General features: G+C 47.0%; 1 protein-coding gene and 1 long non-coding RNA gene across 2 annotated transcripts in view; one reads left to right on the top strand and one right to left on the bottom strand.

The window, feature by feature from the left end:
• The window catches only part of LOC136044288 (gamma-aminobutyric acid receptor subunit beta-4), a 63,838-nt gene extending 43,894 nt beyond the window's left edge, over positions 1 to 19,944 (top strand). The window contains exons 5-9 of the mRNA XM_065729528.1: positions 9,759 to 9,841; positions 14,102 to 14,239; positions 15,798 to 15,950; positions 18,619 to 18,875; positions 19,398 to 19,944. Coding sequence (XP_065585600.1) covers positions 9,759 to 9,841; positions 14,102 to 14,239; positions 15,798 to 15,950; positions 18,619 to 18,875; positions 19,398 to 19,775 — 1,009 coding nt within the window. The 3' untranslated portion in view covers positions 19,776 to 19,944. The remainder of the gene's footprint in view (positions 1 to 9,758; positions 9,842 to 14,101; positions 14,240 to 15,797; positions 15,951 to 18,618; positions 18,876 to 19,397) is intronic.
• On the bottom strand, positions 7,744 to 12,715 carry LOC136044289 (uncharacterized). Its single transcript, XR_010621801.1, has 4 exons — positions 12,255 to 12,715; positions 10,148 to 10,791; positions 8,566 to 8,763; positions 7,744 to 8,378 (listed from the first exon to the last, which is right to left on the bottom strand). It is a non-coding gene; the product is annotated as an uncharacterized LOC136044289 (long non-coding RNA).
• Positions 19,945 to 20,843: the final 899 nt, after the last annotated feature.

Below are 20,843 nucleotides of genomic sequence, written 5' to 3'. Positions count from 1 at the left end.
GGGCTCTGTGAAGCCAAAAGAGAAGCAGTGACTGCTGGTGGTAAGGAGCAGGCTGGAGTAGGTGTTGTGATGTTTGCACTTTACTGTCCTGATGATGCCTCTTGCTCTTCTGAGGCAACAAAAGATGGGCTAAGTTCAACTGTGAGCCTCCACCAATTCCACCTCTCCTTTCCCAGGAGCATCCATCTCTTGACCTTGGGCCAGTGGTGTTGCTTGGCTGATACTGCTTTGAACTTTACTCACTCACCAAAAGGATTTTAGCACTCACCCAGCTGTCTACCCCACATTTTCCTGTTTCTTTAAATTAAGTATGAAGAGTGGAGTGGGCAAAGATATGCTTTGATTCAGGGTATGTAGGAGCATGAACTCCATCCTGTTGTGAAGGAGGGGGCACAGAGTGCTGTGAAATTGGAGCTGCTGAGCCAGCCCACCTGAGTGCAAAGCTGCCTCCCCCAGGCTGGTAGGAAACCTTAGCATGCACCTGCACAGCAAAAGAAGCAGAGATGCTGTTATCTGGAATATTTTTATCAGCTCCAAGAGTGAACAGTGTGAACCCTGCCGCACAGGTGATGAGCAGTGGAAGTCCACAGAGGATTTGCAGGGCTAGGATGCTGCGTGAGCACCTCCAGCACTGTTCCTGCCCTTATCCTCCTGCAGGGCCCTGCAGCATGGGCAGGGGAGCTGGGCTCCCTCCCAGCACCTGCGTAAATGGGTGAGCTGAGGAAAACCACATCCGGGCCCAAAGAAAGAAAATGACAGCTGTTTGCCCCTGTTATTTCCAGGGCCATAGTAAGAACTGCCTGTGTTGTTTTAACTTTTGGCTGGTTTTCCTGGAAGCTTCTCTCTTGCCCCTGGAGAAAACTGTGACTGCAAAAATGAAACAGCGAGCAATTGCAACTGCTGTTCTTGGGCTGTGCCTCTGGCTAGGGTGGCTGACCTGAAGGCTCTGGGGTACTGGGGGACAAGCCAGGTACCCTGAATGCCTGAAGTCCCTCAAAAATTATTCATAGTATTACAGACCATGCTTCCTTTAGGGATTACAGTCTGGACTGACTCCTGCAGCTGTGGTTTTGCTGACCACAGGAGCACTGGGTGCAGTTTTGCAGGTGCAAAGAATTGTGAACGTATTCAAAAATACAAAACCACGTGCACAGCAGGTGTGAGCAGGTAAGAAAACAAGCTGAACATTCACCTGTGCTCTCTGTATCTTTGTACACGTGCACCTACACTTGCCCTGCAAACAGTAAGGGAAGTGCAGGTCCCTCCTGTAGGGTAAAGCCCAGTCTTGTCTTCTCTTGCATTTTTGGAATGATTTTAAAATGAAGTTGTCCTGATAGAAGAAAGCTGAAGGAGGCCATTTCTGTTGGTTCTTTTTTTTAACCTTTGTCAGCCCGCTTGTTTGTTTTTGCCCAAGCACGATAGCACAGCTCTGCTCCTTCTCCTTCCACCTTCTCACCAGCCACTTCCCCCTCCTTTGAGCTGATCCTGTAGCAAAGTGACTCAATCGTGCTATTTGTGGCACAAGTCATTTTTCTTTCCAGCAGTCTCTGATGTCAGAGAGTGGGGAGGATGACACCCTGGCAGCCCCAGCTCCAGCGAGCATTCAGGCAGGATCAGGCTCAAACCCCAGAGCAGACCACAAGGTCCAAGTTAGCTCACGTGGAAGTCAATGGGTATTTTGTTTCTGACCTCAGCGAGGACAAGATCAAGCCTCAGATAACTTGTTTCCATGAGTAAATGAAGCCCTTTATTCCACTGCTCTGTTTCATTGTGGAAGCTGTGTGTCAGAAAAGCATATGCTTGTTTTTGATAGAATTAGCGAATTAGTGGATGAAGGGAGAGCAGGAGATGTAATACAGCTACATCTTAGGAAAGCGCTCGATACAAAAGCTTACTCCAAAATTAATTCACACTGGGCTAGGATTAAAAGCTGGTTGCCAGGTCTTCGACAAAAGGAATGTATAAACAGCCACAGGCTGTGCTGGGAGGCGATGCAGGGCTGCCATGGGTATTTCCCAGCTCCGTCCCCCCACGCTAGCAGGTGGCCCAGATCCTGAGGTCTGGAGCCCAGATCCAGCCCAAGGGATGCTCCTATCAGCTGAGGTCTGCTGCACGAGGTTGTGAAGTTAGTGGGGTTTTAGGAAGCATGAAGTGGTGAGGTTGTGCCTGGGCTCCTCTGGCCCATGTGTATCTTGCAGGGGTTACAAGTGCCCATGAAGCACAGGCACCTGGGGCACACTTCATGAAAGTGCTAAAACAACACATTAGGTCTGCAGTACGAAGTGAGGCTTAAGGGAACTGCCCACCAAGACAAAGCAGTTCATCGGTGTCACGAAGAGAGGTGACTAAAATAGTGAGTGGGAGCTGGGTAGGACTGGCTGGATTTAATGCATTTTTCCTCCTAATGGCTTTTTGTCAGAAATCACATTGGCTTCATCCAATTAAAAAAAAAAAAAAGAAAGAAATTAGGGAGAGATTTTTCATTTTAGAAAAAGTGCTTCAGAGGGTGTTAATGTTTCACTCCTGATTTTATGCAGAGAATGTTTCGCTCCCGTTGATGCTTCCCTCGCTATTTCAAGCTGCTGGTACTGCCACTGCTGGCGTGGACAGGAGGGTCATCAAACCAATTCTCTGGACCTCTGGAGGCTGTCTGCTCGGCCCCTGCTGTAATATTCAATAAGCTTTACATTATCACGCATAGAAGCTGTATGTAACGGGGTGAGATTTCCTTCTCTAGCCCGTGCAGCTTCCATTTGGTAGCGAAACATTCGGTAGTTGACACTCATCAAATGCTGATGTCATCAGCATTTTCCTGTCTGTTTTCAGAGGCCTAAAAATAGAAACAACTGTAACGACGCTGAAATTCTCGCACGGCAATGCGAAATCGTGTTTGAAACCAGCTTAAAAAGGTCTTTCGGGGAAATCTTGAAGCTCTTGGATTGCATTCCAATTAAGGGAAAAACTGAATTCCAGCAGAACGGGCGCTCTGTGGGGATGGGGCTGCAGGCCTGTGCAGGATGCAGCGCCGGGCTGGCGAGGAGCCCGGGCAGTGTGAACTGAGCAATGAAAGCTGCAGAGGAATTTGATGACGGAGACTAAATCCTGTGCAGGGAGAATGAGGGATCTCCTCCTGCGAAGGTGGTAGTGGTGGGGTGTGCGTGTGTTTCGCTTTGCTTTGCTTTTTATTTATTTTTTTAACATCCCTGCCCATGAGAGCCGCTGCAGGGAGGAGTGCTGGAGATGAGGCAGTGTGGATACAGGGGAGCTGAGGCACTGCAGGGTGCTGAGCCCGATGGGGTGCAGAGCTCCACGGTCCCTATTGGTGTAAATGCTCATTCAGTGCTTGAAGCAAAGGGGAGAGAGTCATTATACTTCAAAGAGCTCCATGTTCGCAGTTTACACCTGAGTGAATCCGTAGGTGTTATCTGGTTCCCTATGAAGTAGAGTCCTGCCAGGTTATAACTGAGGAGCTCTTTCACAGCACTGAGATTACTGAACAATTTTCTCCCAGACCGTGTCCTGGTTTCTGCTGGGACAGAGTTGATTTTGGAGCCAGGAGTTGGACTTGATGACCCCTGTGGGTTCCTTGCAACTCAGGATATTCTGTGGTTCTATGATTCCATAGTGTCTGATATGGTGCTGTGTTAGGGAGTGGGAGAAGAGCTTGTTTTTTTTTCTCTCCATCTAATCTGAACGCAGCACATGCTGTTATTTATCAAAGGAGGTCCATGCGAGCACAGATGCTTTTGGAAACAGAGTGACCTTAGCAGGATTGTGCCAGGGCTTATGGAGTTGGTTTTAGGCACACAGACACAAGAGGAAAATATTCCATATCCTTGCCTTGCTCTTGGTTCTAACATGACCTCCGGGAGTCTGCAAAGATCAGACCGTGTTAAAAGAATGGCAAAATTCACCACGGGTTTATAAATCCCTCCAGGCCCTTGGAAGTTTGTGCTTACTGCCAGGCAGAAGGTGACATTTGCCAGCATGATTTTATGACTGACTTTGAGAATGTGCAGAGTGAAAATTCGATTTCTTTTTTTTTTCCCTCGTTCAGCAAAACAGCAATTTTGCCTTTCTCTCTTCTTAGTCACCAGAATTCCTATATGAATCTGATTTGCCCCATGGGGGCTCTGCACGTGTCCTGCAAAACTTAAGCAGCTTCCACACCTTCTCATTGCCACTAATTCAGCTCTGGGAGTCTGTATTGCTGGGGGACAGCAACATCTTGAACTTCTCGGGTAATCTGAAATACAGAAAGTTGCAGTCAGCAACTTAAAAACTGGACAGGGGCACTGGACAGGGGTAATCCACACTGTCAGACTTTCCTGGGTTTGGTCTGTGTCCACAAGCTGTCTCCTGGACATTTCCTAGTTAGGGCACAGTAAAAGCTGATTCCTCTCGTTCTACATGCAGCCAGACCCTTTCTCTGGAGGGCGAGAAGTGTAGGCATAGGCTGTTCCATACCAGTTGGCTCTAGGCTTAGAAAGCAGCCCCAGGCATGTTTAGTTTCATGGTGTACACATAGATACGATGCATAGAGTTTATTTTGTAAGGATGAGCTTAAGAGGAACGGGACCCTGCTTGCAACAGGAACACCCCAGAGGCGAGAGTCTTCCCATCTCTCCTTCTCAGTCCTCCTTCCAGAGTCTGGACCTGCTCATTCTGAACCTGAGTGGTATCTGAGGGAAGTCATTTTTTGCCCTTTACACTTGCAGCTGATGCATTTGGTCCTCTCGCAGCCTGGAGATGACCTGGAGGATGGGCTGGTGGCTGAGGGCCTTCAGAGTTTGTATGAGGAGATAAGAGTTGGGCAGGAGCTGAAGAAGCAGCTAATGTAGAGGCAAGCAGTGGGGTAAGAGGGAGATGGAGGAGAGACTCAACCATGGTTTTAATAGCAGGTCAGAGCTCTATGCTGTCTGTGCACTTATATAATCATTCTAAATAAGACAGAAGAAGCCATTAATAAGTAAACAGCAATGATGAGGATCAGAGAGAGAATGAAATGTCTGATGGTGTTCAAGTTGGAGAACTCGTGGAAGACTGATGACAAACAAAAGACTGAGCACTCCCTTTGAGCAGCCACAGTGGTGGGACACCCTTGTGCTCATGTCACAGGGCAGGCAGTGGTGAAGGGACAGCATAGTGAGGCTGCACTGCCCTTTCCATGCCAGAATCTGCTTTGTCAGTACAAACTCCAGGTGGGCATAGCTTCCTCATCATAACAAATGAAGACTTAGCACTTGCCTGGTGTGACTTTGAGCTGTTGGCCGCTCTTCTTGAAATGATCCATTCCTCCCCAGGGGCTGAAGAATACTCTCTGGAGTGAGGTATCTGTGCTACCTCAGCTTCTGCTTGGATCTGCTGGTGCTAGCAGAGAAAGGGGATGTCCGTCAGCCTGCCAGAGCTGCTTGACATCTCATGAATGCGTGCCCCTTTTTTTCTTTTTCTTTTTCCTTTTCTGAGATGTACAGTGTTTTCTCCACAGCTCTGTCTCCCCGCAGATGAACTGTGTCTGCCTGCCAGCTGTGCAGCAGTAGCAGGGCAGTGAGGACTTGGCTGCTGGATAGCACAGCTGCCCACAGACCTGAAAAGCAGTGATTAGAGCAAGGGCACAGACACATCTCATTTGTGGGGAGGGAGGTGAGAAGGTGGTGGCAAGAGGGAGCTGACTTGGAGGCAGACAGAGGTGGCAGAGATGGAAGGAGGAGGTGGGTGGTGCTGGCCAGGCTCGGCCGCTTCACTGAGCGCATCATGTGATGCGATGGGCAGTGTCACCGTGAATCGCCATCAAAGCAGATGAGATTTCACACCACACAAATATTTTGAATTTAGAAGGAGAGGGAAGGGTAGAGAAGCGAGAGAGGAAGAATGGAGGGAGGGAGGGAGGGAGGGAGGGAGGGAGGGAGGGAGGGAGGGAGGGAGGGAGGGAGGGAGAAGACACAGCCTGGCCTGGTGCCAGCGCCTTGTGCCAATGCCACGGGGAAGGTGGCATTGTTCCCCAGCGTTCCCTGCAGCCCCGTGCTCCCTGCTCCCTTCTTCTTTAGTCACATCTCTGTGGGCAGCATGCTTTGTCTAGAGCTGTTTACAGGGTGATGGTTTGTTCTCTGTCCCTTCATCTCCCTTTGCACGGAGTGAGTAACCACTCCTCTGCTTTCTCTTTTAACCTCTCTTTCTTCTCCAGCTCCCCATCCCTGGGCTCATTCACCCCTTGCTTCCCCTGAGCCCTCTCTGCTGCTCCCTTACCCCAGTGATCTTCTGTCCTGCACTATTTGCCCTCCTGTCTCTCATCTCTTCTCCTGTCTCCCTCATCACCACTCCTGCCATCATCTCTCTTTTGTCCTCTCCTCACTTTCCTTCCTCTTAATCTCCCCCCTCCATCATTGCCCATTGGTTCTGTGGAGTCACCCAGAACAGTGAACACCCCCTAGATGTCTCTGACCAGTTCTCCCCACGCTGTCCTGTGGCACATCTCTTTACGCAGCAACCCAGAGTGTATCAAAGTAATATGTTAAAATCATGAAAGCTTGAGGTGGATACTGAATCTGTGGCCTTCAAGAAGAGGCACAGTGACCCCATAAGGTCACTGGGATGCCTCAGTGTTGCTCGGGCATGGCAAAGGGTCATTTTGTGATGTCGAAAGTCAAAATAATTAAACATCATAGCATCATAAGAATCATCAAGGTTGGAAAAGACCACAGGGATAATTTAGTCCAACCACTGGCACATCACCACTCTGCCCACTAACCACAACCCTCAATGCCACATTGACCCTTTTCTTGAGGACCTACCTCCAGGGATGGTGACTCTACTACTTCCCTGGGCAGCCTGTTCCAGTGCCTTACCAACACCTTGATGTTGTCACTTTCTATATCCCAAGAAGGTTTATTAAGGTCTAGGAAACCCCAGGATAGGACCCAGTGCCCGAGGCCAGCTGCCCCTCACCTCTAATCATGCTGGAGGAGCCCAGATCCAGGAGTCCCCGCGGTGTTTGTGCTTGCTGGGAGCACCTCGCCATGGGTGCAATACTGCAGTGCAAATGCTCCAGACATGCAGGTGGTTACAGCCCAGTGTCACTGCTACACCTGCTCTGAGAAAAAAAAAGAGAATAATAAGATCTGCATGCTGCTTAGCCCCTGTTCTCGCCTGTCTCAGCAGTGTCAATGGGCACGTCACCAGGAGTTTGGGACCTTGAGCCCACTGGTTTACCTCTGGAATATGCTGAGCTGCAGAGGTTGCCCACCCTTTAATTTGAGGGAAAGAGAAATTATCTCATTTTTGAGGACTAATGCCCTCTTTTTCTCATTTTTCTCCTGTTTGTCCTGTTGGTTCCGAAGTTCTCTTCTTCTGAATCTACAGGGCTAAATTCTGCCCTGATGTAAATCTCTGCTGATGTAAATTGGTGTGATCTTGCAAAAATCATTGGAGTGGCTCTGGATTTATGCTGGCTGTTAGTGCGAGCAGGGTTTGGCGCATGGCGTGCAGTGGCCATAGCTCACTGTGTCGTGCTCTGCATTTCCAACCAGCACTGCAGGTGACAAGCAAATCCTGCCGAGAGGCGAGCGGGTCCCTCTCAAAGCAGAAGAGGCTTCCCCTGGATGTCCTTCACGTGGCCAAGTGATCCAGCTGGGCCGCAATTTTGGGATGGACACTGTGGAAAGGTTTTAGCCTGCGGGGTCACACAAATGGGGTGGAAAATTTTCATGTAATACCTTTTTTTTTCTTATTTTTCTTTTCTTTTCTTTTCTTTTCTTTTTTTTTTTTTTTTTTTTTTGCATCTCACACGTTAGGGAAAATAGGAGAGCGCATTTGTAGCTGCTATTTCCCATGGGTGCAGTACAATATATACAGTATATGCCGTGTGCGGCACAGGGGGATGAGTCATAGCCATTCGTGACTCTTTGGTCTCAGTGCCTGGCCAGGGTGGACTCTGCACCTGCGGGAGGGGGCTCTCCTGACAAGCTGCAACCCCCAGGTATGCTCCAGGTCTGCTCCCACACCACAGCCTCCTGTCCCCCCCACTCTGCTCTGGGGTCAGGGTGTGAGAGGCACTGTGTTTCTGTCCATCCACCCAGAGGGGCCAAATGCGGTGGCTGTAAAAGCCATATGCGCGGTCCCAAAGCTGCGGTGATCATTTGTAAGTGGCTCCTGTTCTGTCATCCTTCCTCCCCTCTGCGCTTTCTCCTCCACCTCAACTGCATTACGGATAAAAGGGTTAAGAGCTCACTTGGGCCCCCTGCTCTGAGAGAGGGCAGTTGCAGTGTTGTATCTAGACCCAGCGAGGATATATATAAATTCCCTCCGTCTCTTCGGATCTATTTATAGCACGGCAGGCAGTGGCAAAGGCTCTCCTCAAGGCTTCATCTCCTACAAACAGTCTTCACAGACAGCAGAGAGATAAATTTAGCACACGAGATTTCTTAAAGAGCCAGCAGCTCTGCGGGGCCACGTGCCCGCCCCACTCAGCCCCCACCCCTGTGTCCCCCAGGACTGTGCTCTCCCATGGGCATCCGCACCCCCCTTCCCCCCACCGCCCCATCTGATTTTCTGTCCAGCTTCACTCACCCACCCCCTTTCTGCTCTCTTTTTCTTTCATTGATGCTTTTTCCTTTTTGCTTCTTTTTTTTTGCTGGTTCGCCATCTCATCCTATCTGCTTTCTTGTTTTCTCTTTTTTTTTTCCTCTTTTTCCCCTCTTTTCTCTCTCTTCCCATCCACAGGGCTCAGAAGATAAAGCTTTCTTGTTAACAGTTCACTGGTTATGCCTACATAGTAAAAAATGTGTAGCTTGATTAATGCCTTCCAGATGGTTAATTGAAAAAAAAGAGGGGGGGGAATGCACCAATCTCTCCCCCCTTTTCAGCACTCTGCACACATACACTGCACAGGAAGACAACTGCATTAACGGGTGAGGAGAGCAATAAATTTGAGAAATGGGGGCAGCCTGCTACCTCCAGGGCTGGCAGTTAGCAGCTGAATTGCTGTCTCCCTGCCCTGTGCCTGCACCTCACCTGCCCCACTGCAAAATGCCCCAACCCAAAGAGCAATGCCCCTTTGTGTGCACTGTGTAACACACATGCACCCACATGCATGTGAACCCTCCACAGGCTCTGACACCCGTAAAACAATCCCAGCCCCCTTTCTTTCCCCACATTTATTTTCCTAGGGGATGCACACGTGCACACACACCAGGTGAATCTTGGCCACTTGCACAGGAGTGAATCTGTTAGTGGAGCCAGCATCCCACAGTGCAGGAGCAGGAGGGCAGTGAGTGCGATGAAGGGGGCACAGATAGGTGGGGGCTGCAGTGGGGTACCTGGGGGAACTGGGGAGAAAAGAGGCCATTGCAGGACAATATAATCAATGCTTTTCTGTGCTATGGATGTGTGCCCTCAACCTCTCTTTTACAAGCTGACATGTCTCTCCTCTCCCTGCTCCACTCATAGCTCTGCCTACTCCCAGTTTCTTTGTCTTTCTCCTGGAGAGACAGGGGAGGAACACCAATCCCTCCCCACCCTGCTAATAGAGATACTGCCTTGCTGACGTGAGTCACGGAGGGTTTAAGCCATGCAGTTGAGGGTGAGCTGCATCCAGCCCCCCACACACCTCCCTCCTCCCTCCCACCGTGGCTCTCACTGGTTTCCAGGGAAACAGCGGCCCCAAATGCTGCTTGACTTTCACATCTGCCTTTCATTTCTCCTTTTTTTAAAAAAAAAGATAATCATTATTGTTATTATTATTTTTTCTCCCTTCCTTTCAGGATCACCACCACGGCTGCCTGCATGATGGACCTGCGGAGGTACCCGCTGGACCAGCAGAACTGCACGCTGGAGATCGAGAGCTGTGCGTATACCATGCAATGCCAACCCACCGAAACCAAGCCCTCCCTCCCCTGGGCTGCCTCCCAGGGCTTTTAAGGCCACCCCTTTACAAGGATGTCCCTTGGGGCAGGACTGGGCTCCCTCATCCAAATTCCATCCCCAGGGTGAACGCTCAGGAAAACGGAGCTCTGGCAGCAGGCTGGGCACTAAAATCACTCACTTTTGGGAGCCTTTCTCAGCCCTAAGTTAGCCCTGGGAAGGTGCCCTCAGTGGTGGCTGAGCCTGCTTTATGCAGAAGATGGGAGCAGAGCCCACAGCCCCTCCTCACCTAGATTTTCCTTGGATGCCCATGAAAAGCCTCCCTGACCACTGCGGCCAAGGGAGGTCTGGCTCTCCCTCATAAAAATGCACTGCAGTATCCCCGCAGGAGCGGTCCAGAGCAGCAGATCTCACAGTAATGATGATGCAGCTTCAGTGGTGATTATCAGAGAATTGCTTTTTTCATAAAAGAGGTCCCATGGCATCAGCAGTCGGCAGGCACGGCGCTGCCTCCCCAGCCTCTTCTGCCTGGCAGCCCCGGTCCTGCTCGGGATGCTCAGTGATAGCAGCTTTTGGCGTGGTGGGTAATGGGATGTAAACGAGGTCCTCCTGGAGTCTCTAACGGCATGTCATTTCTGGCACTCTTGCGTATTTTGAGAATAGTTCACGGTACAGCCAAGAAAACAGAAGGCAGAGAATTACCCACAGTTCCCCATGTTGCGATTTTGTTCTTAATGGGATATGTCAAGCCAATTTGTTAGTTGAAGTTACGTTTCCTTACAGTATTTCTAAGATCCACGCCGAGATGAAGAGACTCGTGGTTTCACTGCTAAGAGCCTTTATCTCTCACATTCGTGCATGTTGGAAATCTGCGGGGCTCCATTTTGTTTGTTTCTGCATCCACACAACTTTGGAACAATGCTCATTTCATGCCTGGCTCAAAAAAAAAACAGAATGAAAGCAAACAGAAACCCCCACCACAGGTTGTGGTGCAGGAGTGCTGGGTTTGTAGAATCATAGAATCATAAAGGTCAAAAAAGACCTCTAAAATCTCTAGTCCAACTGGCCAACTTCCACCAGTACTGCCCACTAACCGCATCCCTCAGTGCCACATCTCCACAGTTCCTGAGCATCTCCAGGGATGGTGACTCCACCACCTCCCTGGGCAGCCTGTGCCCATGCATCACCACTCTTTCTGAGAAGAAAGCAGCAGTGTGCAGCTGGGGTCTCCTTCCCATAGCAGTGCACTGAGCTTACCTGCAGGGGATAAGCCCATGCTAACGCTGCCTGTTGATCCAAGCCCCTGCCCCCAAACCAGCCCTCATTCCATGATCCCCCTCCTGATTTTGTGCCAGGACTCAATAAAAAAGTGATGAGGTCAGCCATTCATCTGGCATCTTAAGACGTTGTATCAATACTTCATGATATTTCAGGTTGAAATGATTTTCTGAAAGTAAGTTGTTTTTCTTTTTAAAGTTGAAGTGGAAACTTGGTTTTCTTTTCTGAAGCTGCAAATCAAAGTGGAACATTTATTTTTAGACTGAGCAACCTTTCCCTTTCAAACTGCTTTAAAAAAATGGCTTCTTGAAAAACACGTTTGATTTCGTATTGCATAATAACATTAGAAAAAAAGATTGGTCCTCAGTATCAGCAGGTTATAGGATGAATGGGAGAGAGCTAGTTAACTGTGAGATCTCCTAAAATTAGTTACTGTAACTTGACATTTTCATTGCTGATCAGGAAGTAAATTTGAAGTCACTGCTGTTAAATTTGTGGATGATGAAGATAGCAGTCTGCGTGGCCTGCTCGCTGCACATCTGAATACATCCCGATTTGAATACATCCATCCTGAGTAGATCTGAATGCAGCTAAATGCAGCTGGGTGCAGGAGCCAGGTTGCCAGACTGAGGGACGGGACTTGCACGAGCCCAGACCCGGGGAAACGATGGAGTGATCGCAGCCCCGAGCATTGCTGCTGGAAGCTTTGTAGCAAGGCTCTGGCACGGAGGGCTGGAGCAAGCCTTGGTTATATAAACCAGGGGAGCAGTGACTCAGAGCAGGGAATCGATTGGCCTCTGCATGTGTCGCTGGTGAGACTGGGAAAGGGGCTCTTTCTAATTTTGGTTTCCATAATTTAGAAAGGAAGTTGAGAAATCAGAAGAGGTTGAGAAAAAGATGCTAAAAAGCATTCAAGGGCTGGAGCAGATGTTTTGCAGTTAGGAACTGAAATAGCTCAGCCTGCTTTGTTTACTGCAAGGGAGGTGGGGAGGTGACTTGTTTACAGGCTGGGTGCACCTCTGCAGAAGGTGGGAAGGGCTCTGTAACCCTGTCGCAAAACAAAGAGTGGCCACGGGTGTCTGAAGGTCTGAGTCAGATAGATTCAAATGTAAACTCACATGCACTGTTAGCTGCAAGGGTCTGAGCCACTGGAGCCAGCTGATGGGAGCTTTTGTTCTTAGTGCCTTGCTATGGGACAGGTGCACAAAGCTGGAGTAAGGAGGCACTGCAGCAACCTGTGCCACTTCGGTGTCTGCAGTGGGTGAGGTGACTTCAGGGTTCTTCTGAATCCCTGAGCTCATGGGTCCGGGTGCTTTACCACAGTCATCCATGGAGCAGAAGCTGCCACAAGGGAGAAGGTAGACGCCTGGCTTGGTTGATTTATAACAAAGCAGATCTGGTATAGAACTTGATAACAATCTTCCACTTTTTTAGCAACAGTGAATAAGCACAGTAATGACTGAGAGTACAAGGTGTGGGCTTGGAGGCCACAGTGTCATCAAATAATGCAGTTTGGAAGGGACCTCTGGGTGTGACAGTCCAGCCCCCAGCACAAAGCAGGGTTGGCTGTGAGACCAGAACAGGTTGCTCAGGACTTTGTCCACCCAGGAGCTGCAGCATTACACCATCCTCAAAAGTTCATCCATGAGCTGAGAGAATCCTTGGCCCCTGAGGCCAATTTGAATAATTCCTTCTCCTCTGTGGTGCATCCTACAGCTCTTCATTCCCATGCTGTCACTAACAAACTAGTGCTGGCATTGGTGGCGGCTCTCTGTAGCAGATGTTGACCTTGCTGGGTGTTGCTAGCCAACCACCACTGCTGCCAGGGCTTGTGGCTGAGGCTGACTGCCATGCTGCAGTGCAGGTTGTAAATACAGGCTTTGTGGGGGCATAAGTGAAGCTCGTGCTCTGAACAAAGCTTTATGGTGCCGTACCAAAGCCTGTGCATATCACAGTGCTTGTCTGAGCACAGAAGTGTTCCCATGCAGCTCCACACTTTTCTCAGGAGGGATGAAAACAGTTGTGCTGCAAAACCTACCTAGCTGCGAACAGCACCGATATGCAAGTGGAGATCAATCCTTGCGCACAAGTGCAATGGGCAGGGTTGTGATCTTCACACTAATGTGAGAGGAGCTGCATGTTTTCATTCCCTGGGCCTTGCTCCAAATGAGGCCAAAGCACCTGGGATATGGCTATGGGCTTCTCAGCACCCGCAGCCTGTACAGTCCTGCCTGCCCTGTATTGTTCAGGGTTAAAAAGCTTAAGGCTGTGCCCTCAGTTGAGCTAACCTCTGAACAAATCCATTACCCTGAAAAATAAGGAATGAGCATTTGTCACCAGCTGGATTTTCCCTACTTTCTTCTTCCCTTAGTGCTCTTTACAGCCAGAGCTTGGCAAAGGCAGACCCCAGTCTCAGAGGCTCTGTGTGCTTCCAAATTTTGGCTGAGAATATTTAAAAGAGGGAGATGTACTGATGCTCAATTTTCTTCTCAACACTGTTGTAAATCTTTTTCTCCCTGGGAATTTTTAATACTTGGAGGCTCTGTTTACCTGGTCCACATCAGAATGTATTGTGATCTCCCCCTTCTGGTAAAAGGAGGCAGCTTTAAAAAGCAAAATGCCATGTTTTGTGCATTTGATAACGGCTTCCAATGCACAACTCCCTATCATGTTAGCCATGGAGATTATGCAGCACGAGTCAAGACCTGATGGATCATTTCCCACCTTTTTGTCCTGAATCCTAGCCAGAAGGGGGGGTTCTGACCAATTTTCTCCTCTCCTCATGGGGAGTGTACTGCCAAGCTCAGCTGAAGAAAATTATATCAGGAAGAAGGGGCTGCGTTTTCTGTCCAATGGTGTGGGCTTTCCTTTGGATCCTCTTCCAAATCACCTTAGAGAAAATGGGGTAGGCATTTGCTACAGCTTGTCAGCTCAGTTTTCTCTCTCTGCTTTTCCACCTCTGCAGATGGTTACACGGTTGATGACATTGTCTTCTTCTGGCAAGGAAATGATTCTGCTGTCACAGGGATGGAGGTGCTAGAACTGCCCCAGTTCACCATTATTGAGCAGAGACTGGTCAGCAGGGAAGTGGTCTTCACCACCGGTGAGTCTCTGCCCAAGAGATGTGATGGAACTCATAAAACTTCTGTTGATCTCAGTCAGTGTGGTTGCTCATCTGATGTAGTTGGTGAGGTATTAAATTAGGATCTAGGCTTAGGGTCCTGTTCATCTGAAAAAGAGCCATCTTCTGTACCCATTGAATTTGCCTCTTTGAAGACTTGTGGAATCACTTTTATTTTTATTACAGCAGTTGTTTTTATTTCTTAGCTGAAACACCAGCTGAATCCAAAGCAGAACCTCCTTAGAAGGTTCTCAGCCTTTATCTTGTGTTTATGTGGTTTCAAACTGTCTCTCAAAGTCGATGTAGGTGTAGCAGTAAGCAGTAGAATATTTCTCTTGAAAAGCAAGTGGTCTGTGGCCCATCTGCACACTACAAGATCTGGAGAGAACACCTAGGACAATTCAGATACTGCCAGTTGGAAAGTTGGAGGGGTTTGGATTTTGATTGCTGACTTCATTTTGATCTGGTATGGCGTTCACTGCCTAAGCAGTGTGCCATGCATGTTAAATGGGATGATTTTTGAAATGCCATGAAGTAACAGCCAAAGTATGTCCATGGGGGTGGCAGATGGGGATGTTGTTACTGTGGCACCTCGAGGGACAAGCCAGGAGCAGGGTCCCATTGCAGAAGTAATCTAGATGTCTACAAGAAGCAGTGTCTCTTCCAAAAGAACTCTGCAATCCGAATGGATATGACCTTAAAAAAAAGGACTGGTGAATTACTGCATTCAAACTGCATAAATGGTACACAGTGATGAGAAAATATAACCTTTTCCCAGTCTTCCTCCCTGATCATTAAAGATTGTTCTCTTGCTAGCTTAGCTGCCAACCCACAATTACACTCATATTTCAGCCTGTTGTGTTGATTAGGGAAGGAGGTGAAAAGGAGGAATGGCTTGGACTTTGTTTCACAGCAATGAGATGGTTGCTGCTTTGTCCCTGTCAAAATCACCATACTCCAGTGGAAGAACTGTAAAAGTACTTATTGTTGTCACTATCCTCGTTAGATTTGCTAAAAGATTAGGAGGAGCTTGAAAAAGGAAAAAGATATACAGATTAACTAATGGTACTCTATTTGTGTACAAATTTGCCCAGTCTGACCATAACCCAGTTTTAGAACAGCATGGGGAAAATACTATTCATATCTTCATTGCTGTTTGGAGGAAAAACTAGCACATGAAACAATGGAAAAAGATCTTATTGCATCCAGATATAGGTTGTTCTCCTGAGCAAGCCCACATCTTACTGGCACATACCATAACAGCAGCTTCAACTGAGTACTGAACAGACGTTCTCCCATGATGTCTGATATAATACTGTAACTTGTGTAGAGCTTCCTTTCTTCCTAATATTCTAAGCCAATTGAGCAGACTCTGAAGAGGCCCTCTCCTCTGATGAGTTTGTAAAACACAAGGAAAAAAGGAGGGGAGATTCCTCATCATCAGTGCCTCTTGAGAACATTTTCCCAGTAAAAGCTCCTATTGTAAACACAACTTTGCCTTCCTCTCACACAACATTTCCCTTTACTATCTCACTGACAGGTTCATACCTGCGCTTATCTTTGAGTTTCCGAATTAAGAGGAACATTGGTTACTTCATCCTACAGACTTACATGCCATCTATCCTCATCACCATTCTGTCCTGGGTGTCCTTCTGGATCAATTATGATGCTTCTGCTGCACGAGTGGCACTGGGTAGGTACCTTTTCATTATACACTGAAGAATGTGAGATCTGAAGAAGATCAAACAGGATGGTTCTAAGAAAGAAAATACCTTCTTCTCGATGAGGTAGCATCTAAACAAGACAGACAGTTCTATCAAATTTGTCATCCCAAAAGAATGACATTTCCTCAGAGAACAAACTGCAAGTTATCATCCTGAAGTGTTACATTTTTTGTTTGAAATATCGTTATCTCCCAAGTTTGAGTCTGTATTATTTGAATCAGTAAAAGTTGCATTATAGATTTCTGGGGGAAATTTGTTTCTCTGTAACAAAGGTATAAATGGTCACAGCTTCTCAGATGCACGATACTATGACATGATAAGGACCCACCAGCTCCCTCACTCCAGTTTGTACCTGTTTTCTTAAATAGATAAGTCTGGGCATCTCTTGATTAACAGGTGTGCTGAGAGCAGGTTAGTTGGATGATAAATGCTAAGAGTGGATGGCCAAAGACCAGTAAGACCGGTGAGTGAATGGCTAAAAGTTTAAGAAAATAAAGAAAGTGGGATTACACAATTTCATGATATTTTAGGCCCAATACAGACATTTGTTTGTGACTGAAGACCTTCATAACCAAGTCAAATGTGGGACAGTGAAGTAAAAGATTTTCTTAAACATATGCTCCCCTAAATAGGGATGTTTTCCTGCAAGAGGAAAAAAAGCGATCTTTTAAGCAACAGAAGGGAAGTGGGGGTGGATTGCAGATGAGGATTTTGAGGAAGGAACAGGAGAAAAGTGGGGTGGCTGGCATATCTGAATGGGGGTATAAAACATGATAGGAAGTTCAGAGGAAACAGGAGAGGCAAGGAGGGAAGATTTCAGCTGTGGAGGGGAAAAGGCTCTGAGAAGGAATGAGCATAGGTAAAGCTTGGGTTTTACAAAGAAGACTGGGAGCTTAAATTAGCTTTAGGAGAAGGCAGAGGAGTGGTGGTTTGTACAGACATATAAAAGAAATGATCTGTCTGTGCTTGTTTGGAGAGGATGGAGCAAGAAAGGGAAAAGAGGAACATGGTAATTTAAAAAGGTAAGTTGCAGTGACAAGAGTATCATTAGTGAGGATAAAAAGAGACCAGAGTAGACAAAGTAGACTCTCACAGGGAGAGTACAAGCAGAAGGGTGGATGTGAGATGCGCAGCTGTTGAGTTTCAGCTGATATCTGGATTCAAAGGAGAAAACAGAAGAAAAACATTGTAGATCAGAACTGGAACAGCTCTCAATGAGCCATTCCTGACAGCTCTCCATCTCACTTGTTTCTAAGAACCTTCAAAGGAGAATCTGCAGCTTCCTCTAACTACTATACCGCCGGATTTGCCTGCTCATACAATCAGAATTTCCTTCTTTTCCTCTGTTCTAAATCTCTATAGTAGTTCGTCTGTCTTTGGTGGACATGAAGAACATTTTATTCCCCCTTTATTTCCACCAGACTTCCAGGTAATCAAAAATTATCGTTGTATCTTCCCTCTTGTCTGCTCTTCTGTGATCTGACCACTATTAGCTCCCTAAGTCTGTTGTCAGGAAAAACACTAAAAACAATAAAGTTGGGGGGGAAACAGGACAAGCACAACTCCAGGATGCACAGACAGATGTGGGAACAATCACAGTAGAGGTAGGGCTGAAAATTGAGGAGCAAATTAAAGTTATGTTGAATAATAGAAGTACAGACAAAGAACTTGGTCTGGAATGCTGCCAGCAGAGAAGAGGAGGAAGGACACTTGAGGAAATCAGCAAAATAGTAGCAAAAACATGACCACTGAGACTGAGAAGAGGGAAAAGAAGACTAGGTGGAACAGACAAAGTTACTGCTCCAAAAGAATCATGAAGTACAATTGCCATTTTTTGAAGCTGGTAGAAGACTGTTGAAGAGACAAATATGAGGCCAGAGGCTGAGAACAAACTGAAGGAATGAACCTGAGAGTATAATTGTGAAGCACCAAGCTCTTGGAGACTGAGTAGATGGTCAAAAAAAAAAAAAAAGGTGGTCAATGAGAGTGAGAAATGTTTATTTAAGATGCAGGAAATATGAGTAGGCATAAAAAGGAGAACATGAGAGCCACGGAAGGAGCTCAGATAATTGAAGTAGTGAGTGGTAAAGCTGGTGAGAAAAAGGTAGGAATTGATGGAGTCAAGGAAATAGATAGAAGCCTTGAGGCAGTTAAAAGAAGAGAGACTCACGAAGTGGGAGTCTCTTAGCTCTTTCTTATATTTATGGAATTAGAAAGACACGGTATATTAGAAATTCGTGTCAAGGATACTGAGGCATTCAGTAGTGCCCTTTGAGTTCATGAAGTAAAAAATATGGAGGAGAAAATTTGAGAAACTGAAAGCAAGACTGTGTATTTCCTATCACAGTGAGTGAAAGAAGGATGATCAGGGAGGAATCAGAGAACTGAGATTCAGAGAACATTGATCAACATTGTCCTGATGCTACTGAGCTTTTACATTTTCTCTCACTATTGATAGCTTGTTTATTTTCTGCAATGGGCAGTTAATCTTAGAATAATGACAATTTTCTTCGCAGTTTTGCTGCTTCCAACCCTTCTGAGGTTCAGTCCAGATGGGAGAAGGGATGGGGAAGCTAAGATTGGCATTTCAGAAAACCACCCCACCTTGATAACAGAATATCTACCCTCTTCTTACAGGGGTCACCACGGTACTCACAATGACTACCATCAACACTCATCTGCGGGAAACTCTCCCTAAGATCCCTTATGTCAAGGCTATTGATGTTTACCTCATGGGCTGCTTTGTCTTTGTGTTCCTGGCACTCCTGGAATATGCTTTTGTCAACTACATATTCTTTGGACGAGGCCCCCGGCAGCAGAAGAAACAGAGTGAACGGATCAGCAAGGCCAACAATGAGCGCCATCGTTATGAAGAAAAGAGGGTGAGAGAACAGGTTTGTCCCCTTCTTTCATTGTGGCAGGAGAATTCAAACTCTCCACTGTTCATTCAGTCCTGGATGAGCTGTGGAGCATCCTATCTCTTCACCACAAGGAACTCTGATAAACATAGGTGTACTGAAGTTTGCAGACGGATGCCAAGAAGGACCTCTTCCCAGTGTTTACTGGGAATTTTTCTCCTTGATCATTTGATCATCTTCCTCAAGCCAGCTGTATCAGGACCATCCTCCTGCAAGGGCAGGTGTACCCTAAGGTACCCTTGTAGCTTTTGGTCCTTCTCTGTTGGCAGACACACGTTACTCCACTCACAAGTTTGCTGCAAACACAGGCTCCAGCCTGTGGGCAACCAACATTAATGGACCTTTGCAAATGCACAAGTCTGGGTTCAGAGCCCACTTACAACCCAAAGAGCAGTACTGATACACAGAAAGCAATTCAAAATCATCCCTGGTGGCATAGCTGCACACACAGTGCACAAAACATCCTTGCTAGCTTTCTCTCTGTCTCCCCTGTTCTAGGTTGACCCTTATGGTAACATCCTCCTCAGCACTCTGGAGATGAACAATGAGCTTCTGGCCACGGACATGATGAGCAGCGTTGGCGACTCTCGAAACTCTGTCATGTCCTTTGAAGGCTCAGGAATCCAGTTCCGCAAGCAGCTGGCCTCCCGGGATGGATTTGGTCACCACCCAACCCTGGACCGCCATGTCTCGCTGACCCACCATGCCGCAGCGCGCAACCGCGCCAACTGCCGTCTCCGTCGGCGGTCATCTAAGCTGAAGCTCAAAATCCCAGACCTAACAGATGTCAGCACCATTGACAAGTGGTCAAGAATCATTTTTCCAATCACCTTTGGATTCTTCAACCTTGTTTACTGGTTGTACTATGTAAATTGATGCCTGCAGCCTCCGAGAGAGATAGGGACAGACACTCAGACAATGACAACACAGGAGTGTTGTGGTCTTTTGGGTTTGGGTTTTATTCTTTACTATCGTTATCATTTATTCCTTTGATTCATTAGATTTATTCTAAGCTTACTCTTCTCTTTTCAGCACATATAGAACCATGGAGTGTTGGGGGGGGGAAGGGAAAGAAAGGTATACGGGAGGGGATTTGGTTTCAGGGAGGGATGTGTTCGTCTTGATTTTGGTTTCCTGCCGAAGGACTTAAACCATTGTAAAAAAAAAAAAAAAGAGTTAAAAAAAAGAAAAAGGATAGAAAAAAAATAACAAAAAAAAAGGAAAAAAAAAAAGAAAAAGTATAAAAAAAAGGGGGGGAGGGAGATATAAAGAAACTGAGTCAAAACCTGGTGTGGGGGGATAGGTTATCTTTGGCTGTGCTCACTAATGCACTCACTTCCATTTCACTACTGAATTTCATAATTTCATCTTTCTCTTCTCAATATTATATTTTTTTAATCTTTCTTCTGTCACTGTTCTTAACCTCTCCATGTTTATTCCTTCATGGATTCATGAGATAGTGGGGTTTCATTCTCATACTATGAGATTTCTCTTTTCTTTTTCTCTCTCCCTCTCTCTTGCTTACAAGCCTAAAAGAATCTTTTAAACCAACAAATAAAAAGAATATTTATTTTGGAAGAGCTGGGAAGGGGGGAGGACAGGGCAATTATTTGGGAGGGAAGGGGCAATGTGGGGCATGGGGGGGTGGGAGGAGGGAGCTTATCCTAAAGGCACATTTGCAAGTTGCCTTTTTCCACCTTCAGGAGTTTGCAAGCTGTTTTTCCTGTGTGAATGAATGTGTGTGTGGGACACATCTGGGAGCGTGTGTGTATGTAGATGTGGATGAGTGTGTGCAAGCATGTTTTCTGGGGAGGGGAGCAGGGGAGGGGGGTTTTGTAATGTCTTTTGTAGAAAGAGAACACAGATGACATTTAACTGGCAATGTTTGGGGGGGGATAGCAGGGTTTTGTTTGCTCATTGCAACTTTGCGAACTTGGAGTCCTA

The sequence above is a fragment of the Cyrtonyx montezumae genome, unplaced genomic scaffold (genome assembly GCF_038088225.1).
Source record: "Cyrtonyx montezumae isolate F1298 unplaced genomic scaffold, pur_monq_1.0 scaffold_11, whole genome shotgun sequence".
Lineage (NCBI taxonomy): Eukaryota > Metazoa > Chordata > Aves > Galliformes > Odontophoridae > Cyrtonyx > Cyrtonyx montezumae.
Note: the sequence above shows the minus strand (reverse complement) of the source record. Positions and strands in the feature narration are given on the sequence as shown.